Raw genomic sequence first — 24,427 nt, forward strand, 5'->3', positions numbered from 1 at the left:
GTATATCTGATCTTGAAGATGTATGTCCACACTGTGTAGTGATCAGCAACAATGCGGGCCTACAGGGATCAGTGAACGGCAACAATGCAGCTTGGCAGCCTCTAGCCTGGGTCTGAACGTGCAGTCCACCAGGGAGGTGGTTGCCAATGGAAGAAAATTACCCAGAAGGAGATGTGAAGCTTTCTGAACATGAACATTTGTTTTCCCTGTGGCAGCTCTATAGATCAGTACTCTGCCATAACCATTACACAATGGTGCTTCATTTAGCCTGGTTTTCTCATCTGGTCAGCTTTTGTGGACATCTAGTCACTGCTGTAAAATGTCTCAGCATGGCCTTCAGAACTCCAGTTGGTGAATGTTCATGCTCCTACACAACTGTCACATAGGTGGGCTACAGCTTGGTGCAGCCCAGGGAGTTTGCTTAGTGAAATAGAGGAAAAAAGAAGCTGAACTGAAAACTGATACTAATCACACTCGGCTATATGTGCTTGGACCAACACAACAACTGGAGGGTAAAGGAAATGGTACCTAAGGGTGATTCACCAGTTAACTACACTAACAGTTATGTTCTTGTTTCTGGCACAACCTTGAAAAAAAGGAGCATGTGATAAAATTGAATGGATTTGTGAAACAGGGAATTGAGGCATAAATACTGTTAAATAATAAACTTTGTGTTGTGAGCCTAATAACAAAATAAACTCTTATATTCCAAAATTACATTAGCAACAAAATTAAAACCACAAAATAATGTGGACATAAAAACTTCCTTATAATTCCATTTATGTCATCAAGTGTTCAAAATTCCCATCATCTACTGCAATACCCATTTGGAGATTATAGTTCAAAGGATTTCAGAACAATATGAAAAGATTCCATCATCATAACTGCACATATTGCAATAATGTGATGTGATCACTGTGCTAATTTTATACCAGCACAAAATCACCAACTATTGAGGTGGCCGAGTGGTTCTAGGTGCTACAGTCTGGAACCGTGCGACCACTACGGTCACAGGTTCGAATCCTGCCTCGGGCATGGATGTGTCTGACGTTCTTAGGTTAGGTAGGTTTAAGTAGTTCTACGTTCTAGGGGACTGATGACCTCAGAAGTTAAGTCCCATAATGCTCAGAGCCATTTTTGAACCATATTCAAAACAGATAATTACTAAGTTTGCAATAGTGTAATTACTCCAATACTAATCATCAGATCTTGAAGAGTGAAATGCTGTTGTATTCATATCTTTTAAAACTACAATACTAACAGCAGGAATTATCATAGTTTTATTTGAAAAAAAACAAAAGGCAATAGTATTGCATACACAAGGTATTAAAGGGAAATACATTGGTGGAGCACTCACTTGTAATCAGGTGATTCATGTGAAGAGGTTTCCGACATGATTATGGCTGCATGATGGGAATTAACAGACTTTGAACAGGGAACGGTAGTTGGCACTAGATACAGGGGGCATTCTGTTTCAGAATTAGTTAGGGAATTCAATATTCCAAAATCCACAGTGCCAAGACTGTGCTGATAAAACCAAATTTCAAGCATTTCCTTTCACTATGGACAACACAGTGGCCAATGGTCTTCACTTAACGACCAAGAGCAGCAGCATTTGAACAGATCTGTCAGTGTTCACACATAAGCAGTACTGCATGAAATAACTGCACAAAACACTATGGTATGTATGATGGATGTATCTGTTAGGACAGGGTGATGAAATTTGATATTAATGGGCTATGGAAGTAGATGACAGAGGTCTTAAGTTTGGTTAGCAAATAAATGATACAGGGTTTCCATGTTAGTTTTGGATCAAGGTGAATGCCAAGATGTTTACTTGATGTATCATGATATCACTACTGCACAGAATAGTTACAATTTTAAAGTGATTAATTTGCAATTCACTTGCTTTAAACTAAATTGTTGTTGTGGTGATCTTCTATCAGTAGACCGGTTTGATGCAACTCTTCATACTAGTCTGTCCTGTTCAAGAGTCTTCACCTCTGTGTAACTGCTGCAGTCTATACCTATTTGAACCTGCTTATGTACACAAGCCTACAGCTCAAAGTACAATTTTTACTCACACACACTTCCTTCCATTTGCACATTGATGGTTTCTTAACACCTTAGAATGTCCACTATCAACCAAGCCCTTCTTGTAGCCAATTTGTGCCACAAATCTCTTTTTTACTAATGTGATGCAGTACCTCCTCATTAGTTATTTGATCTATACTCATATAAATTTTAGCACAATTCTGTAGCACCACATTCCATTGCTGATAAGTAGCATGGCTGCTTTCATGTGTGTCCCTGGTTAGGAAATGACTGTGGATGGACTGAGATAGGAGACAGTGGAATTATTTATTTATTTAATTGTATGGTGTTTTTATACAGATGACATAAGGGAAATGATTTTATACAATATACATATGATGTAAGACAAGATTAAACCTTAAAGTCCATGTTTTTCAACCAGTTAATTAAGCTGGGTGTGAGAGTGAATAAGTCATCGGGAATTCCAGAATATGAATGAAGTGGACAGCGTTGGATTAAATGTTCAGTTGTCTGTTCTTCTTGATTACATTCACACATTGGTGAACTGATCCAGCCCACTTTGTACCTGAAGTTGCTACAACAACTTAACCTGTTGAGGTGGCACCAAAGTTTCCTTGGTAGGTCAAAACCTTTTGGCTTCTTTGTGGGATCAAGGGATGCGCTCTTGTTCCCAATGCTTTTGTTGACCATTCACGCTTCCAGCTTTCATTTAGATCGAAACTATCCATGATGAGTTGTCCTGCAGTAACGCTTGCTGGTCTTGTTGATTGCAATCGTTTCTGCGGTGGATGACAGAATTCCTGGTGCAGTGGTAGAGAAGGTGGTGCAGAGATTTTCTTGGCCTCTCACAGTAGAGCTTGTTTCCACCTTAAGTTTGGTGGAGGGATGTGACTCAGTACAGGTAACCAGTGGCATGGAGTTGATTTGATGGAACCAGTAATGCAGCACATTGTGTCATTAAGTTTTGTATCTACCTTCTTCACATGTACACTTTCCAACCAGACAGGTGCACAGTACTTGGCAGCAGAGTATACAAGACTGATGTCAGTTAAATGCAGATAGTCAGCAGAGGTTCCCCAGGTGGTACCACTGAGCTTACGTAGTATGTTGTTCCTTGCAGCAACTTTATGAGAAAGCTTGGTGATGTGCTCTTTGTAGCTCAGTGTTCTATCTAGAGTGATACCGAGATATTTTGGGAAAGGATTGTGCCTCAACGATTGTCCATTGAGCAGAACTCTTGGTTTGTAGTTCACAGCATGATTCGCTAGATGGAAACAAGAGACTTCAGTTTTTGATGTGCTTGGGATCAATCTCCAGGTCTTAAAGAAAGTTGAAATCTTCTCCAGATCCTCCATAAGAATTCCCTCACCATCTTCGAAATTACTGCTCTGTGCTACCAGTGCAACATCATCAGAATTGATGAATTTAGTTGATATTGTGGTTGGTAAATCATTAATGTATAAATTGAACAGTGATGGGGCTAAAACAGATCCCTGTGGTAGTCCATTATTTAGTTTCCATTTGTGGCTTTTAGAGCTGCCTAGAAACACTTCAAATTGCCTTTCACTAAGCCTGCTGGATATTAGAACCACAATTTCACGACTTGGTACAACTTGCAGTAGCCTGTAGATCAGTCCCTGTCAGAAGACAGTGTCATACAAAGCTGTCAGGTTGATGAAGAGGGCTGTTGATTCCAGATGGCCTTGAAAACTTGCTTCAATATGGGTAGTTAGGGCAAGAACTTGATCGGTGCAGCTGCGTCCTTGTCTGAAACCAGCTTGTTCAGGAGGGGTAGCAGCCTCGATGGACGGTTCTATTCTGGTTAGGAGGACTCGTTCCAAAAGTTTGAATGTACAACTAAGCAGTGCTATAGGGCGGTAGCTTTCAGGGCTGTCTTCAGGCTTGCCAGGTTTGAGAATGGCTATAACTTTAGACAGTTTGAATTGTCTGGGAAGTTTGTTCTCTTTGAGGTGTTGTTGTTGTTGTTGTGGTCTTCAGTCCTGAGACTGGTTTGATGCAGCACTCCATGCTACCCTATCCTGTGCAAGCTTCTTCATCACCCAGTACCCACTGCAACCTACATCCTTTGGAATCTGCTTAGTGTATTCATCTCTTGGTCTCCCTCTACGATTTTTACCCTCCACACTGCCCTCCAATACTAAATTGGTGATCCCTTGATACCTCAGAACATGTCCTACCAACCGGTCCATTCTTCTTGTCAAGTTGTGTCACAAACTTCTCTTCTCCCCAATTCTATTCAATACCTCCTCATTAGTTATGTGATCTACCCATCTAATCTTCAGCATTGTTCTGTAGCACCATATTTTGAAAGCTTCTATTCTTTCACTTCCATACATGGCTACACTCCATACAAATACTTTCAGAAACGACTTCCTAACACTGAAATCTATACTCGATGTTAACAAATTTCTCTTCTTCAAAAACGCTTTCCTTGCCATTGCCAGTCAACATTTGCTATCTTCTGTACTTCGACCATCATCAGTTATTTGGCTCCCCAAATAGCAAAACTCCTTTAGTACTTTAAGTGTCTCATTTCCTAATGTAATTCCCTCAGCATCACCCGACTTCATTCGACTACATTCCATTATCCTCATTTTGCTTTTGTTGATGTTCATCTTATATCCTCCTTTCAAGACACTGTCCATTTTCTTCAACTGCTCTTCCAAGTCCTTTGCTGTCTCTGACAGAATTACAATGTCATTGGCGAACCTCAAAGTTTTTATTTCTTCTCCATCGATTTTAATACGTACTCCGAATTTTTCTTTTGTTTCCTTTACTGCTTGCTCAATATACAGATTGAATAACATTGGGGAGAGGCTAAAACCCTGTCACACCCCCTTCCCAACCACTGCTTCCCTTTCATGCCCCTCGACGCTTATAACTGCCATCTGGTGTCTGTACAAATTGTAAATAGCCTTTCGCTCCCTGTATTTTACTCCTGCCACCTTCAGAATTTGAAAGCGAGTATTCCAGTCAACATTGTCAAAAGCTTTCTCTAAATCTACAAATGCTAGGAACGTAGGTTTGCCTTTCCTTAATCTTTCTTCTAAGATAAGTCGTAAGGTCAGTTTTGCCTCACGTGTTCCTGTATTTCTACGGAATCCAAACTGATCTTCCCTGAGGTCGGCTTCTACCAGTTTTTCCATTCGTCTGTAAAGAATTCACATTAGTATTTTGCAGCTGTGACTTATTAAACTGATAGTTCAGTAAATTTCACATCTGTTAACACCTGCTTTCTTTGGGATTGGAATTATTATATTCTTCTTTAAGTCTGAGGGTATTTCGCCTGTCTCATACATCTTGCTCACCAGATGGTAGAGTTTTGTCAGGACTGGCTCTCCCAAGGCCGTCAGTAGTTCTAATGGAATGTTGTCTACTCCACGGGCCTTGTTTCGGCTCAGGACTTTCAGTGATCTGTCAAACTCTTCACGCAGTATCGTATCTCCCATTTCATCTTCATCTACATCCTCTTCCATTTCCATAATATTGTCCTCACGTACATCGCCCTTGTATAGAACCTCTATATACTCCTTCCACCTTTCTGCTTTCCCTTCTTTGGTTAGGACTGGGTTTCCATCTGAGCTCTTGATATTCATACAACTGGTTCTCTTTTCTCCAAGGGTCTCTTCAATTTTTCTGTAGGCAGTATCTATCTTACCTCTAGTGAGATAAGCTTCTACATTCTTAAATTTGTCCTCTAGCTATGCCTCCTTAGCCATTTTGCACTTCCTGTCAATCTCTTTTTTGAGAAGTTTGTATTCCTATTTGCTTGCTTCTTTTACTGCATTTTTATGTTTCCTCCTTTCATCAATTGATGTCAATAATTCTTCTGTTACCCAAGGATTTCTACTAGCCCTCGTCTTTTTACCTACTTGATCCTCTGCTGCCTTCACTACTTCATCCCTCAGAGCTACCCATTCTTCTTCTACTGTACTTCTTTCCCCTACTGCTGTCAATTGTTCCCTTATGCTCTCCCTGAAACACTCTACAACCTCTGGTTCTTTCAGTTAATCCAGGTCCCATCTCCTTAAATTCCCACCTTTTTGCAGTTTCTTCAATTTTTTATCTGCAGTTGATAACCAATAGATTGTGGTCAGAGTCCACATCTGCCCTGGAAATGTCTTACAATTTAAATCCTGGTTCCTAAATCTCTGTCTTACCATTATATAATCTATCTGCTACCTTTTAGTATTTCCGGGATTCTTCCATGTGTACAATCTTCTTTTATGATTCTTGAACCAAGTGTTGGCTATGATTAAGTTATGCTCTGTGCAAAATTCTAACAGACGGCTCCCTCTTTCATTTCTTACCCCCAATCCATATTCACCTACTATGTTTCCTTCTCTCCCTTTTCTTACACTCGAATTCCAGTCACCCATGACTATTAAATTTTCGTCTCCCTTCACTATCTGAATAATTTCTTTTATCTCATCATACATTTCATCAATTTCTTCATCATCTGCAGAGCTAGTTGGCATATAAACTTGTACTACTGTAGTAGGTGTGGGCTTCGTGTGTATCTTGGCCACAATAATGCGTTCACTATGCTGTTTGTAGTAGCTTACCTGCACTCCTATTTCCCTAATCATTATTAATCCTATTCCTGCATTACCCATATTTGATTTTGTATTTATAACCCTGTATTCACCTGACCAAACGTCTTGTTCCTCCTGCCACCGAACTAATTCCCACAACATCTAACTTTTACCTATCCATTTCCCTTTTTAAATTTTCTAACCTACCTGCCCGATCTATTTTACCTCTGGAATATTTTACCCAAGAGGACGCCATCATCATGTAACCTTACAGTAAAGCTGCATGCCCTCGGAAAAGATTACGGCTGTAGTTTCCCCTTGCTTTCAGCCGTTCTCAGTACCAGCACAGCAAGGCCGTTTTGGTTATTGTTACAAGGCCAGATCAGTCAATCATCCAGACTGTTGCCCCTGCAACTACTGAAAAGGCTGATGCCCCTCTTCAGGAACCACACATTTATCTGGCCTCTCAACAGATACCCCTCCGTTGTGGTTGCACCTACGGTACAGCCATCTGTATCGCTGAGGCATGCAAGCCTCCCCACCAGCGGCAAGGTCCATGGTGCATAGGGGGTCTCTTTGAGTATGTAATTGAATAGTGAAATGAGCCATCATATGGACTGTGGGCCCATGTTCTTAATAAACTCATTGTAGATGTTGTCGGGGCCGGCAGCCTTACTGAATTTCAGGTGCTTGACAGCACTTTCTACTTCCACAATGGAGAAGGGCCTGGAAAGCTGCTTATTTCTTGGGGCACTGTGCTTCAGGTTAGACAGTTTACATTTTGCTGCTCTGGTATGATTCTTGTCTCTCTTTGCCTTTGTGAGGTCTGCGATACGGTTGGCAATGAGGTCAGGACTCAATTTAGGATATGGCTTTTTGAGGTGTTGCTTGCTAGTTAGCCCATTCGAGACTCTCCAAGCTTTCCTACTTGACTTGGCAATGTTCATTTCTTTGAGTGTTGCTTCCCATTTCTTTCGTCTGTTCTTGTTGAAGGAGTGGAGTAGCTGTGAGCCAACTGTTCAATTTCTAGAAATTTGGTATTCTTGATATAATGCCTCACTTTCTTGGTTCCAGCCAGGCACATATTCCTTTCTGTAACCCCTAGGAATGTTTGACTTAGAAGCTTTGGTAACTACTCTAACAAATTCATCGTAGTTGTTTGCTGTTGTCTGTAAGTTCTTCATAGCTAAGTTGGAGTCGGGGTCTTTTGAGAATCCATCCCAGTTAGCTCATTGAAAATTCCATCTGGGTAGGGGCATTGAGTTTACAAAGGGAATTTTTAAACCAATTCCTGTCATAGCAGGACAGTGTTGGCCATTTGGGAAGTTAGACAGAACAGTAAGAGTGGCGTTAAGTGGTTGATATAGCTGATCTTTGGACACACATACCAAGACTGGGTTTTAATCCTCCTTCCAGAGTGCAGAGTGGAAGGTTCCCTTGTCTTTCACATCAAAAACCAAGTACTTGCTGATAGTTTCTGCCCATTGAGCTAGTAACTCCCCATTGACATCAACAGTGTTGTACCGCCAATCTGTGTGATGGCTGTTAAAGTCTCCAGTGTATATACAAGGGTGATCGAAAGACGGCAGAACTGTGGAGGTCCAATTCACACTTGGAGGCTTGTACAGGTTGACAATTTTTAAGTTGTTTATCTGGATTACTAGTGTGTAGATGTGGTTAACGTCTGTAGAATCAATTACATGCACTCCGTTTAGGCTTGACTTCACATAAGTGGCTATTTCATATTGTGGATGGTGGATAACTTCGACCAGTGTATAACCAGGTATTCATTCTCTACATTGAAGATCTTGCTAATCTTTGGTATGTGTTTCTTGAATGTTGACAACATCAATGTTAAGTTCATGCAGTTGCTTCTGTAGATACATTTGGCAGAGCTTTTGCCTTCAATATTAAGCTGCATAATACAAACTAGGTGTTTTTCATCTCTAGTTGGATGATCCTGAAAAGGACGGTTATTAGTTATGTTTCTGGGCATATTGTATATTGCCTATGACACTGTTACTCATTTAGCACCACCCAGGGGTCACGTGTAGGGTAATTTAGGTTACACCTATGGACATGAGCAACGATTGATGGTGGATGAGGGCATGGAACAACATGACCCTGTTGCATTCTCTACCCAACAATAGGCAGGGCCATGTGTGAAAGCAACTGTATTATATAGCAGCTATACTTCAATTACTGCACAGCATTTCATCTGTGCATGACAAATAACCAACTGTCTGCTTGAATGAATTGCAACCACCAAATGGTGGCAAACCACGGTTGCTGAGATTGCTATGCACCACAAAACAAATGACTTCAACAACTGCTCCACTACGTGAGACATTTGGATACTCCTTCCCTGCACACGTTTCTCTGAAGTACACAGGTGAGAATTGTCTCCCCAGTGTATACTGCACTCTTTCAGTTCTCCTGGCATAAATCTATGTTACCCTCCTCCCATTGCCTCATTTTACCTTTTCCCTTGTTCCTTCTGTTCACAGAACTCCTTCCCAATTCAGACCATGTATTGCTGGCTTCTCCTATCACTTATCCACCCCACCCACCCCATGTGGGCATTCACTCTCTCTCTCTGCCTCATGTCTCCCTCCCCCTCTGTAACCCCTTTTTCACCAACTTTCTCTATTCTCTTTCTTTCTCTGCCTTTTCATCTCAACCTTCCTCTCCTTTCCTTTCCTTCCCCACCCCCTCACACCGTCTCTTACATGCTCCTCCATCTAAACTCCTTTCATCTTGTGCAGCCACTGAGTCATCTGTTAAACGATCTGCCTCACTCTATCCAGATATCCCCTGCTTCCCTCACTCATACTTCCCTCTCACCTTCCCATCTCCATCTGCCCACATAGCTGTTCTCAATGATTGGTAATCAATGATCAGTCTTGCCACAGCAGTGGGTCTGTTCATTTAGGTGTCTGTGTGGTTCTTTGTGTGAATGTGTGTACTTTTGCCAGAAAAAGAGCAAGAGCATGACAGCTAGTGTGAATACTATTTTCCGATACATATTTCTATGTACCACACATCAGTCCATCAAAGGTGAGTGGTTACCTTTCTTTTTTCTACATATTGTTAATCTAGGAATTTTTATTTTTTGTTACAGTACAGTGCGTTGACATTTCCAGACTCCCTTTTCTGCTGTGAGCTCTCTGACAGAGTTGTAGGACGGACAAATATCTTATTAATTTTTATTCTTTGATTAAAAAGACAAGAGCTAGTTTCATCAAATTTCATGAAGGTGTGGAGGGCTTTATTATTTTGGTTCATGTTCGTCTGCATTGTTGGTGAAAAGATCATATAGCAAAACCCACATCCTTTCATCTTTCCCTCTCCTTCCCTGTTTCCTGATGAAGCGGGTTGTGAAAGCTCGAAATTTTGTGTGTGTGTTTTTTTATTGTGCCTATCTACCAAGGCTTTCCCACTTAGTAAGTCATGGAATCTTTGAAGATGTGACTTACCAAACGAAAGCGCCGACAGGTCGATAGACACACAAACAAACACAAACATACACACAAAATTCAAGCTTTCGCAACCAATGGTTGATTCATCAGGAAAGAGGGAAGGAGAGGGAAAGACGAAAGGATGTGGGTTTTAAGGGAGAAGGTAAGGAGTCATTCCAATCCCAGGAGCGGAAAGACTTACCTTAGGGGGAAAAAAGGACAGGTGTACACTCGCGCGCGCGCACACACACACACACACACACACACACACACACACACACACACACACACACACACACACACACACACACAACATATCCATTCGCACATACGCAGACACAAGCAGACATGTCAGTTTTGTACACACCTGTGTGAAACCCACTTAATCCCACAAAATATAAACTTGTGAAACCCACTTAATCCCACAAAATATAAACTCGATAAAATTGGATTTCTATACCACCAGAAATACACAATGTGACCAAAATTATCCAGGCACCTGACTGAAAATGACTTGCAAGTTTGTAATAGTGGAATCCAATATGGTGTTGGCTGACCCTTAGCCTTGATGACAGCTTCCATACTGGTAGGCATACATTCAGTCAGGTATCTGGGGGAATGGAAGCTCACTCTTCACACAGTGCTGCACTGAGGAGAGATATCAATGTTGGTTGGTGAGGCCCGACATGAAGTCAGCATTCCAAAACATACCAAAGGTGTTCTATAGAATTCAGGTCAGAAGTCTGTGCAGGCCAGTCCATTACAGGGAATTACTGTCATGTAACCAGTCTGCCACAGTCTGTGCATTATGAACAGGTGCTCGTTCATGTTGAAAGATGCAATCACCATTCCCGAATCGCTCTTCAACAATGGGAAGAAAGAAGGTGATTAAAACATGAATATAGGCCTGATCTGTGATAGTGCCATGCAAAACAACAGGGGATCTGAATCCCCTCAATGAAAAATATAAGCACACCATAACACCACCACCTCTGAATTTTGCTGTTAGCACTACATACACTGGCAGATGACGTTCACTGGGCATTCACCATATCCACACCCTGCCATTGGATCACCACATTGTGTACCATGATTTGTCACTCCGCACAATGTTTTTCCACTGTTAAATAGTAAAATGTTATGCTCCTTACACCAAGTGAGGCATCGTCTGGCATTTACCAGCATGATGTGTGGCTTCTCAGCAGATGCTTGACCATGAAATTGAAGTTTTCTCACTTCCCATCTAACTGTCATAGTACTTGCAGTGGATCCCGATGTAGTTTGGAATTCTTGTGCAATGGTGTGGATAGATGTCTGCATATTACACATTATGACCCTCTTCAACTGTCAGCAGTCTCTGTCAGTCAACAGACAAGGTCAGCCTGTATGCTTTTGTGCTGTATTTGTCCCTTCACATTTCCACTTCACTATCACATCAGAAACAGCTGACCTAGGGATGTTTAGGAGTGTCGAAATCTCGTGCACAGACGTATGATGTAAGTGGCACCCAATTATCTAAACAACATTCGAAGCCCATGAGTTCCTTGGAGCATCTCATTCTTCTCTCTCACAATATCTACTGATTACTGAAGTTGCTGATATGGAGTACCTAGCAGTAGGTGGCAGCACAGTGCACTTAATTTGAAAAATGTATGTTTCTCAGTGTGTCCGGATACTTTTGATCACATAGTGTACATATCCCAACGCACATATGTAACACCTCAAAACAAACATCTTTCAAATCCTTTAAAACTCATTCTGTAATAATGTTGTTATAATGTACACACATCAAAAAAGTTTTGTGTCACCTCAGTTCCAAGAGTACTGAAAACTGTACAGAAAATTGCAATAGAGATCTACATAAACATCATTTCCGCCCTTTTCATTGCTCATGAAAATCACACATTGCATGTTGTACCACAATACAGCTAGATCTTCAGAGGTCCAGATTGCTGTACACACTAGTACCTCTAATACCCAGTAGCACATCCACCTGCATTGATGCATGCCTGTATTTGTCATGGCATATTATCCACAAGTTCATCAAGGCACTGTTGGTGCAGATTGTCGCACTCCTCAACAGCGATTCAGTGATGATCCCTCAGAATAGTTAGTGGGTCACATCATCCATTAGCAGCCCTTTTCAATCGATCCCAGGGTACATGTCTGGAGAACACACTGGCCGCTCAAGTCGAGCAAGGTCATTATTCTGAAGGATGTCATTCACAAGATGTGCATGATGGGGGTGCAAATTGTCATCCATGTGATGAATGCCTTGTCAATATGCTGCCGATATGGCAGATGGGCTAGGAGTGTGATGAATGGGTGCCAGAGTCAGTGGGGAGTAACACACCCCGAAGGTGACATATGGAGGTGAATTTGGAGGGAGTGATAAGATAGAGGAAGGGAAAAATGTTGAATAGGGTGTGGGGTAAGTGAGTTACTGGAAATTGAGGCCAGGATGATTACAGGAGTGGAGGGTGTGTTGTAAGGATTTTCTCTGAACTATGCAGATGAGTGTTTACATTCTGTGTGTCTGTTACTAAAGTTTGAAGAGGATAACTCTGAAAGGTAGCAAGTGTTCTTTATTTCTGTGTGTGCCTATTAACAACTCAATGCTTCTTCTTTTTCATGAGTGGCCTCCTTCAATTCAATAGTATTTATTGTGTATAAGTAACAACTCTGAAAAGCATAGAGTCACATTTCAATTTGTACTGTGCATTTTAGTTGCTGTACTTGAATGATACATTTTCCTGAATACTTCATTTTGAGACTTTATTCCCCAATGTATATTTTTTTCTCTGTTAAGGAACAAACTGTGATACATTACCTTTGATGTACCAGTGCCACCTTGCTGGCAAATTGATTTATGAGATGGAATACTTAAAACAACATACATGGTATGGAAAAATTTAAGTTGGCATTATATTACCTACTTTTTCCCATTAACCTTTACTTATATGAGTTTATTGTTCCTTGTATTTATATTTACCTTTTGGATGTTAAATGGAACACTTAAATTCTGGCATATGGAATATTCTACTATTTTTCATATTCATGTAAATATTGCTACAAAGGAAAAAAATTATTTCTGCACCCACGTGCTGTGCTTCCCTACAATGCCTATTGCTGATGAAACCATTTCTACGTACTCATTATTATGCCCCTGTCATGACTCTGCTCAGACATGTGAGTAAGAAGAGGAGCATATTCCAACTATTATGATATCTGTAGTGAGAATCCTTTCTCCCTTTTATCAGTTCACTCATGCAGACTAAACTAAACATTTTGCTATGCATAACCAATTCTTAGATGTATGAAAGAGATCAGTTTAGTTCCAATTCATTTGCTTGAAGCTGAATGTGCTATTTTATTAATGTACTATGAAATTTTTGTAATGCCTTTCTGTATCACTTTTAGAAGGAAATGACTTGACGTGCACTTATAATCACAAAAGCTGAATTTTTGAAATTCCACACACATTTTATCACAATTTATGCTATTTTGTTGTAATTTACATATATTTCAACGGCAGTGGATTTTCTTGCATATAGAATGAATAAGGTTTTTTAAATGTGGACTTATCACAAAATTTACAATAACAAGTGCAGAAGGCTAAAATATAGTAACTCATGTTAGCACTCATAATAACTGACAAAACGTTTTAATACATGCAAATAAGTATGGAATATTATCCCGAAAATCATAAAAATTTATATTTAAACAGACACTAAAAGACATATTCATGTTGCTTCATGTGTGAGCTGAAGTAATATCTTAATACACAAAAAATAGATGTTATATATTTCACAACAAAACAGAAGGTTCATGTTTACTCAAGTAATTACTGGTCATCCCAGTAAAACAATAAAGCTATGTCTCAGCATGCTCATTTATGCTAAAAAAGTTTCACCCATGGAAAAAAATGATTTTCCTGCAGATATTTCCAAGAGAGAGGTTTTTCACATTTGTTGGAAGAACACTGGACACTGAATAATTTTCTCAGTTGTACACAAGGGTGATCTTTGTTTAGTTGCTGTGAAAGCCATGCCCTGACATAGAATAGTGGTCATGATATGCACCTTTGGGTTTGAAGAGAGAGCAGTTTTTACTAATAAAACATAAGAAGGAGAAGAAGTACTCTGATGTCACTGATATATCTGTAGTCTACAGGACAGATTTCTGTGAATGTGTATCAAATGGACACCACTCCTGATGCAGATTGAACTCTCTGAGCAATGGCATTTTGGGAGTGGTGAGTGTGGGGGGGGGGGGGGGGATTGATTGCGAAAAAGTGTGATGACATAAGACAACAATGCATAGCTGTATCCAAAGTATGGCCCTGTGACTGAATTCTTATGGAGTATTTATGCGCAAGACAAATTTTGTTTAAACATTGTCCCAGTAAATTGTAAGATTCTATAAATTTGATAGTATAGGGATCCTTAGGTGGTGTTTGTGTTCATTAACACATTGATTCTGATGTAAATGGACTGGTCTGCAGGCAGTATAACATAATAGCTCTGACAAGTGGTTTTGCAAATCCAAAAGGTTTTGCATGGGTCTTGAGAGGGAGCACTGACATATTTATTGAGATATATTTTGCCTGAAGCATTCCACTGAAGAGTAATCACACTAATGCATTGTTGTTGCCCTTCTTTTCATTAGATGTTTTTGCTTAACTGTTGTCAGGTGATATAACGTATTAGATGTTCAGTCTGTCAAAACCGCATCCTGAGGAAATATAATTCTAAACACTATATTGTTCAGAGAGATCATTCTCCATGTCTATGTTGTTCATAGATTAGGAGAATGATCTTTCTGAACAAGGCACTCTACTGATGTGTCGTGATGGCAGTGAATTCGTGTAAACTGAAGTCACAAAACACATTGGTTTTCAAGAGTCAGCAGAAAATCAGCTAGTGTGACAGAGATAAAATGATTTGATTCAATTTTGCCATTACGAGCAATTTCAAACAAGATCTTTCTGAGCTGGATATGCCTATTTTTTTTATTTTTGTGCAGATCTTTTTCTGTTTACTTCATTGTGCATACTTGATGAAACATGATTACAGAGGAAAACATACTTTTTACCACTGATTCACTAATTACTTATAGCTTTTGCAGCCTAGAAGTCTTAAATCAATCACAAAGAGTGTGGCACATATAACAACATAAAACAGATAGGTCAATGTGCACCAGACATTAAGAACACAAATGAAATTGAAAGTTGCAGAAAACAGGCTCTGTCTTTGCACCGTCTGAAAGCAAGACATAATTGTGTAATAGATATACAGATACTGCTCTCTGGATAAAATGGAGAGAAACAGTCTGTACTTTAAATAACGAAAATCAAAATCGACCTGAGAAACATCCTGAATGAGCAAGCAGACTTCCATTATGTTCTACTCCTTGATACTGACAAACCTGACAACCAAATCCGTATTAGTTAACTTGCATACCTTTGTAAATGAATTTGGCAAAACTTTATTTTATTGTTCTATGATTGTGGATGTATTATTACGTATATTTAGTATTGGCAGCTAATTTCTTTGATGGTTGTAATTTCTTTGTTTTGTTCATGTGTATAGCAAGCAGTATCCATAACAACATCGTCACCAGTAACACTAAATAATGGGCTAAGAACCTATAATGAGGTCACAATAATAACAAATAATTAGTAAACCAGCAGTAAAATGTGTATTATTTGCCTAAAGAAGATCTTTCCGAACTATTATTTTCATAATTTTACAGAACTAATTTGTTTGAAGCTTTGTACTTAAGAGCCATAACATGACAGAGAAATATATTTTCCAGAAATATTTAAAACATTTTCTTGCTTGTGAACCAGAAATACTACATATAAGGAAAGAGAAATTCATAATTAGTCAACATTGTCAATGGTGTAACACTTACCAGTCTGCTTTATTACCATTTCATAAGCAGTACAGTAAATAAATATTACAATTAAACATTTATTACTATAGAAAGTGAGTCAAATATTATAAAATTCGTGAAGTGCCTGAAATATGAAAAATAATGAAAGGCAACAAAATTATAATGTGGCACAAGGATTTTGCTCCTTGATAATTTGTATCGTAAGCTGGTAATATATGACTAATTATTCTTTAATTTGCTGTCTATTCTTTTCGAGAAATGGCATGCAAATTACTTTTTATATAATCAAAATATCCATGGGTGTACTGCCGGTCTACAGGGCCCAACACGCACAATATTTCGGCGATAATACATGTCGCCATCATCAGGTGAACTGACGGACTGAGCTCCTGTGAACATGCTGGTATGGAGATCCGTACGCTATGGCTGCTCAGGGGGAACTGGGTACAGTCACGGCAGCGGCCGATGTAAATACCCTCTGCCCGCGGCGCACTCCCTTCGCCGTCCATGCCCCGCACCATAGTCGCGCGGCGGAACAGATTGCAATGACGTCTGAGATGACATCGGTGTGATGGCTCCGTCTGCTGTGGTCGTCACAACTCTTTATTAACCCAATCGCTGGTTCCCAAGCCTTGCTAAGATTATAGCCACAGTCACGGTTCATGAGGTCATCATTGGTGTGAATTTCGATGGCCTCTCTAACAACGCTGTCCCAGTATCTCGACATCTGTACCAGAATCCTCGTGCATTCATACTCCATAGCGTGATTTTCTGACAAACAATGTTCAGCGACCGCCGACTTGCTCAGATACATCAGTCGAGTGTGCCTCTGATGTTCACAGCATCGATCCTCAACAGTACGCATCATCTGACCAATATACGACTTTCCTCAAACTGAGGTCATATTTGTTGCTCCCCACCAGTGCACGAGTTTTATTCGGAGGACAAAACACAGTTACCCGGTGTTTCTTCAAAATGCGGGCAATTTTCCCCAAGAATGTGCCTGTATATGGAATAAACGCTGTGCCTACCTCCTCCGTTGTGATTTCATCCATCTCCAAAGGTTGTGTTGTAGTGGTTGGGCAGAGAGCACATTGAATCTGCCACTCTGAGTACCCATTTTTTCGAAATACAGTTCTCAGATGTTCCAACTCCTGGGGTAGACTCTCTGCATCAGACATAGTGCGTGCACTATGTACCAAAGCTTTAAGTACCCCCTCCCTCTGTGAAGGGTGGTGACAGCTGTCTGCGTGCAAATACAGATAAGAGTGTGTTGTCTTCCGATACACCCCATGACTGAGGGTGCTGTCAGCCCTTCTCTTGACCAAGACGTCAAGGAAAGGTAATTTACCCTCTATTTCAGTCTCCATAGTGAATTTGATGTTGGGGTGTATGGAGTTTAGATGTGTAAGGAAGTCAAGGAGTTTATCCATACCAGATGGCCAGATGACGAACATGTCATCCACGTAATGGAAAAAGCAAGTAGGTTTCCATTTGAATTATGACAGGGCTTCCTTCTCGAAGTTCTCCATGTACAAATGATGATGGCAACATGTATGATCACTGAAATATTGTGTTCGTTGGACACTCTAGATCGGCAGTGCACCTGTGGATATTCTGATTATCAAATATGCTGGGAGAAACTCAAGAATCACACTTCTCATATAGTCCATGTACCATCTGTTATAGAATTATGGCTAATGTCTATCATTTCTGTTAGTTTGTTTCTGTTTTTTGTCAACATGGTTCAGTTTGTTTGTGAACTGTCATGTCATCATTGCTCTTTGTATAATACACACATCAAAAAATGTTTTCTAGCACCCTGGTTCCCAGAACTCCTGAAGATAGACATTGACTGTGGATATTATATCACAGAGACAGTTCTTTTGACTGTGTAGACATGTCACTAAACCCACCCAAAGATATAAACAACCATGCATGAGCAGTTCCTATTAGACAGAGGGGGTCCAACAGCCAATCAGTTCTAGCCATTCCACCAGGAAGGAAGTACAAAGCTCATGCTGTCTGTAGTTCAACCATGCCTAGATGGTCAATACCACAGTTCTATCACATCCACATTGTTACTTTGTGCCAGGAAGGGCTCTCAACAAGGCAAGTGTCCAGGCGTCTCGGAGTGAAGCAAAGCAATGTTGTTCAGACATGGAGGAGATACAGAGAGACAGAAATTGTCAAAGACATGCCTCGCTCAGGCCGCCCTTTGGCTACTACTGCAGTGGATGACGGCTACCTACAGATTATGGCTCAGAGAAATGGTGACAGCAATGCCACCATGTTGAATAATGCTTTTTGTGCAGCTGCAGGACGTTGTGTTATGACTCAACTGTGCACAATAGGCTGCATGATGTGCAACTTCACTCCCGACATCCATGGCAAGGTCCATCTTTGCCACTACAACACCATGCAGCAGGATACAGATGGGCCCAACAACATGCCGAATGGACCACTCAGGATTGGCATCAGGTTCTCTTCACTGATGAGTCTCACATATGTCTTCAACCAGACAATTCTCAGAGATGTGTTTGGAGGCAACCCGGTCAGGCTGAATACCTTAGGCACACTGCCCAGTGAGTGCAGCAAGGTGGAGGTTGCCTGCTGTTTTTGGGTGGCATTATGTAGGCCTAACATACACCGCTGAAGCTCATGGAATCCACCATAATGGCTGTATGATACAAGAATGCCATCCTCTGACCAATACCGCAACCATATCAGCAGCATACTGACAAGGTATTCGCCTTCATGGATGACAATTCGCACCCCCATCATACACATCTTGTGAATGACTTCCTTCAGGATAACGATATCACTCGACTAGAATGGCCAGCATGTTCTCCAGCCATAAACCCTATCAAACATGCCTGGGTTAGATTGAAACGGGCTGTTTATTAATGGTGTGACCCACCAACCACTCTCAGGGATCTACATCAAATCACCACTGAGGAGTGGGACAATCTGGACCAACAGTGCCTTCATGAACTTGTGGATAGTATGCCACGACGAATGCAGGCATGCATCAGTACAAAAGGACATGCTACTGGGTATTAGAGGTACCTGTGTGTACAGCAATCTGAACCACCACCTCTGAGGGTCTCACTGCATGGTGGTACAACATGCAATGTGTGATTTTCATGACCAATAAAAAGAGCTGAAATGATGTTTATGTTGATCTCTATTTCAATTTTCTGTACAGTTGCAGCACTCTCAGAACTGAGGTGAAGCAAAACTTTTTTTATGTGTGTATTTAAGATGCAGAAAATTTGTGAGCTGCATTGGTGAGCCGAAACACTAAAACCATTGCCCCCCTGTAAAACTGAATGCTGCCTAGTGATGCTGTGGGCACATGATGCAGAAAAGAAAATATCTATGCAGAGTAGATACAAGCAGAGAATTATTATAGCAACAATACAGGCTGCATATCAAGAAATCCACTGACATAAATGACTCTGACAAAAGGCAGACTCTTATGGCCTAGTGCCTGGGAATGAGCATCTCAGAAATGGCAAAGATGGTCAGTTATTTTTCTGCTACTGTCATAAGAATTTTAAAAAGGTGGTTGAAGGACAGTTAAACTATGAATGGGTGACAATATGTTGGACTTACACACCTCATCACTGAATGTGGAGGTCAGATGCTTGCCTGTTCTATAAACCAGGATAGATGGCAATCTGTGAAGATCTAATGACGAAGTACAATGATGGTGCAGAGACGTGTTTCAGAGCACACCAGTCAGCACACATTATTGAACATAGGGTTCTGAAGCAGGAGATCCCTACATGTTCCCATGCAGAGCTGATGACATCTCAAATAGGATTGCAATTGGAACTGGTCCACTGAGACTACACTGTGGATAAATATAAATGTTCACCTGGTTGGATGAATCATATTTCCTGTTACACCTCATTAGTTTTGACCTTCAAATACACCACCATCCAGGCCAATGGCTACTCTAAACATTTATTGTGCAGGACAGTGTGGGCAGTATTATGCTACAGGGAACATTCACCTTTGCTTCCATGGGATCAGTGGTGCTAATCAAAGGCACCATGTCAGCTGTAAACATTTTTGCAGACCAGCTGTATCCCTTGATGCATGTTGTCTTTCCTGATGGCAATGGAATATTCCAGCAAGGTACTGTCTGTAGCATAAGACCAGAATTGTACTGCCATGGTTTGAAGAGTATGACAGTGAACTCACATTGATTTCTTGGTCATCAGCATAGACCAGTCAAAAAAAGAGAGCAGATATGCATGCTTTGAGGATGCTCGAATGGAATGTTCCACACAAGAATGTCAAAATATCTCTGTATTGCAACTGTGAGAAAGGAGAGTTGCCATTCTTCTTCTCAGATGGGAATATGGCCTTCTACATTGATATTACTGGACTAAGGAAGTATATTGAACATAATCTCAATCACAAAGAGTGGCAGCTGTCCATCAGCTCACTGAATTGTAGATTCAAAGGCGTTCTTCTAAATATAGGAAACAGATTTCAAAGTCTGACAATTTTCCATGCAATGCAAATGAAAGAAACTTTTCTGAGCAAGCTATGTTTGTTATATACTGTACATTATAGCACACACTATTGGCATATATGTGGAGATATTACAGTTACAGTTTTTAGGAAGACTTTAGTTGCCTGATATGTGGGTGGGACAGTAGGGCTAGAGCTGATAGATAGTCTGTCAGAGTATCACATAAACATGAACACTATTAACTTGATATGAAAAATGACACAAAAATTATCCTCTCATAGATCACAGGGAAGTATTTTTACCTCTAATACATATCAAACTTGGATTGGTAAAAAGGGAAGTGCATTTCAATATATACAGAACAAATTTGCAGAAGTTAGTAAGGCCAAAATAAAAGAAGGAATCTCTAATAAACCAAATAAGGGAAGGACAGAAATGTGGATGAATCACTACAAGGGAAAAAAGATAGTGTGGGCCACATTTGAAGTATTTCTCATACATTTTCTTGGCAAGAATGAAGATTCTACCTGAAAGAAGGTATCTGACATCTTGACTGGTTCATGCAGAAACACAGTTTCTGACAAGTCCTCAAAAATGAGTCTTCTATGCAAAACTTGGATTTCTTTCCAAAAAAAACATAGTGTATCTCAGCGAAAAGTATGGTTAGAGATTTTACAAAGGTATGTCTAACATGGAATTGTGCTGCCAAGGCAAATGGAATCTTGCAATGCTAACAGGTTATTGTTAGCATCTTAAAAGGGACACTCCACCAAAACATATCAATGAAAATCATGATCAAAAATATTGTTATAAATGACTGATTATTCAGTTTAATAGTGTGTATAGGGCACAGTATGAAAAACTTATATTAGTTCATTCTCAAAAACTATGGGTAACACAGTACTTCTAGCACCTGATTTGAACTCAGCGAACCAAAATTTATAAAACACACCAAGTTTTATGCAAAAAGCAAATATTAAGTTTAAGTTGCTTTCACTTTTGTCATCTGCTTCTCTTCATTTCTACATCTGTCTGTAAGACCTAGTGCAATGTATATATTCAATTACATTGATACTTACTGTAGATATAGCAGATTCATGCTCTTGAATTATAAATGATAAGTCAGAAATTTTTTCAGCCTGCTTCTTTTCTTTTATCTTCAGTTTTCGTATTACATCATCTCTGGCCTCAATAATTTTTGTTTGCTCACCTTCCTTACGTTCTTTATTGTCTAGCTCTGACTGAAGTTCAAGCTTTTCTTTCTGGAGATCAGAATTGTGTTCTCTTAGCTGTGATATCATAGCTTCCATTTGCATCATCTGAAAGTAAATTTATGACTTCATCTATATTTCCTTTTTGTTATCCATGTAATTATTTTCAAGACTTTAGTCTTTTGTAAGGGATTTTAGTTCTCTTACATTGCCATATGGGTAATGATGACTGAATCGTTTAGCAGTGGAAAAATCAAAAGAACCAGCTATTCCAGAAGTCTTTTCCTGATTACAAATATTCATAAGGCACTAAATATGACACATAGACAAATATTTTTTTATCTTGAATTGCTTGTGACATATTCAAGTTTTAGTGTACATACATACTCGCTGTTACTTTGTTTGCTACAGAGCCGGTGATGCAACAACAATGAAGTTTGATACCATTTGCAAACAGCATGTACTCAAACAAGGAGAAAGACAAGGTGATCTCTGGTATCAGGAGACACACTCATGGTCTGGCCTCATCTGAGAAAATGACATGTTTCAGATCATTATCATCTCCTTCAGTCTCACCTAGCATGGCAACAGCAAAGTCATAACGAGTACCGTAATCCATTGGTTGGAGGGATTGCATGATCTGCAGTTTGTATGCAAGAAAAAGAAGTTGCTTATGCACTACACCATGCACTAATGTCTTCAGAATCTGCAGCTCACTTAAGTCTCTGCAGACTGACTTCTTGGGACTTCTGACAAAGGTGTCTCTCACTGTCTGAATTGTCTGTGTACTGGGTCCAGGACTTGCTGTTCTAGGGAGATCATAGGCATTTCCTGTTTCATTAAACTTCACATAACACATCTTTGTGCTTTCAACATCTAGTGGCTATCTGTGGTACTCCATTTGGAATTTACTCTGTACTGGTTTTGGTGACTTTGTCTCATGATACCAGAGGACACATTGGGTTTTCTCCTGATCTGAGTGCACATTGTTTGTAAATCGTGTTGATTCCATTGTTGTTACATCATTGGACCCTGTAACAAGCAAAGTAACAATAAGATCAAACAATAGAAAATCCAGGATGGTCTGTGACATTATTATGAAAAGGATAATTGCTACTCACCATATAGCAAAAATTCTGAGTTACAGATAGACACAACAAAAAGAAAGTGAACTTTCAGCCAACAAGGCCTTCGGCAGAAATAGACAAAACACCCCCCCCCCCCCCCCACACACACACACATGCAACTGCAACTCATGCACAATTGACAATTGTGACGATAGTCTCTAGCTGCTGCAGGGAATTCGAAAAGTTATAATTCTTTCATTGCGAGAAATAGGGATTAATTGATGTTATTTCATTATTTTTATTTTTACTGCAAATTCTATGACATGTGTGCATGGTTCTCCTGAAGACTTTCCTTTCCAAAATATGGTGTACGCTGAGCTAGCCTCAGTGATGTGCCCCTTGCTGGATTGTCTGGTTTCACTTATGGCAGCAATATCTATATCTAAACTAGCTAGCTAGTGGGTGATGAAAGCTTTTCTTCTTTCTGGTCTTTTGCCATTTAAGTACAAAATAGACCTGACGTTCCATGTCCCTGTAGTAATAATCCTGTTGTTCTTTCTTGGTGTTTGTCCACAAATTAGGAGTGACATTCTGGGTGTGGATTCCCAGCCAGGTACAAATGTTACTACCAATACTTAGCTTACCTTTTATAGGGCCAACTGAAGATAAACTCCTGTTACTAGGCGACTTCAGTGCCAGAGTTTGAAGAGAGAATTATTTTTGGGGAAATGTCATTGGTGTTGAAAACTGAAGTGCAAATGAGTTGCTACTTCTAGGTCTCTGTACTTGAGCTATTTATCACTGACATGCAGTTCCACTTACCTAATCATCATATGGCATCTGACTGACACTGTCATCACTCAGCAGCATGACTAGAATAATGTCCTGATCAGTAAAGCAGCTCAAAACTTTCATGATTGCTGGACCGATCACAAACTGCTGATTAGCCATCTGAGGATTATTGTCCATCATAAAACACAATCCTACTTCTGAAATCCTTCCAGAAGACAATCCAATGTCAAAAACTTGCAGAACAAAACTGTTTGCTCTCTCTTACAACACACACTTTTGGATTGACTTAGCACCGCCGCAGTTGACACAACAGACGGTGAACATAAATGGCCCACTTTAAAAAATAGTACCACAAAGACTTCAGAGGAGATATCTGGTTTTGATGCAAAGACAAAAAATGACTGGTTTGATGACAAAAATGAAGTAATTAAGAACCTCATAAGTCAAGCAGAATGCTTATGTATCTCTTGCTGAAGACCTATCCTCTGTGGAAACGAAAGCATACTTTCAAGACTCAATTGGAAATGCCAAACTGAAATAAGAACAATCAAGAACAACAGGTGGCAACAAAACGCCAAGGAACTTCCAAGTCTGTCAGATGCCAGGGACTTTTGGAGCTTTTATGCTGGTATAAATGAAATATATGGGGTCTGTTCATGCCTCATCAGGAATCCTGAAAGCTGCCAACAGAACAATTATCCTAAGTGATAGTCACAATATCTTGAATCACTGGAAAAATCATTTTGGTTCTCCTTAAACTGTAGTTCTACTGCTTCTGACAACTTTCTTGAACATGCACTACAACATCCAACACAACCTGTGGCAGTCTCACTAACATTTCATGAATTCAGCAAGGCTCTAGATAGTGTGAAAACAAGAAAGGAAACTGGACATCATACCC

The 24,427-nt window shown here is 40.0% G+C and overlaps 1 protein-coding gene across 6 annotated transcripts in view; it reads right to left on the reverse strand.

Annotated features, from left to right (window-relative positions):
- LOC126355145 (cingulin-like) overlaps positions 1-24,427 on the reverse strand; it is a 507,535-nt gene that overhangs the window by 112,275 nt on the left and 370,833 nt on the right. For all 6 annotated transcript variants that reach the window (XM_050005361.1, XM_050005344.1, XM_050005351.1 and 3 more), the window contains one exon: positions 21,536-21,775. In XM_050005361.1, coding sequence (XP_049861318.1) covers positions 21,536-21,775 — 240 coding nt within the window. The remainder of the gene's footprint in view (positions 1-21,535; positions 21,776-24,427) is intronic.

This window comes from Schistocerca gregaria, chromosome 1 (genome assembly GCF_023897955.1).
Source record: "Schistocerca gregaria isolate iqSchGreg1 chromosome 1, iqSchGreg1.2, whole genome shotgun sequence".
NCBI classification, from domain to species: Eukaryota; Metazoa; Arthropoda; class Insecta; order Orthoptera; family Acrididae; genus Schistocerca; species Schistocerca gregaria.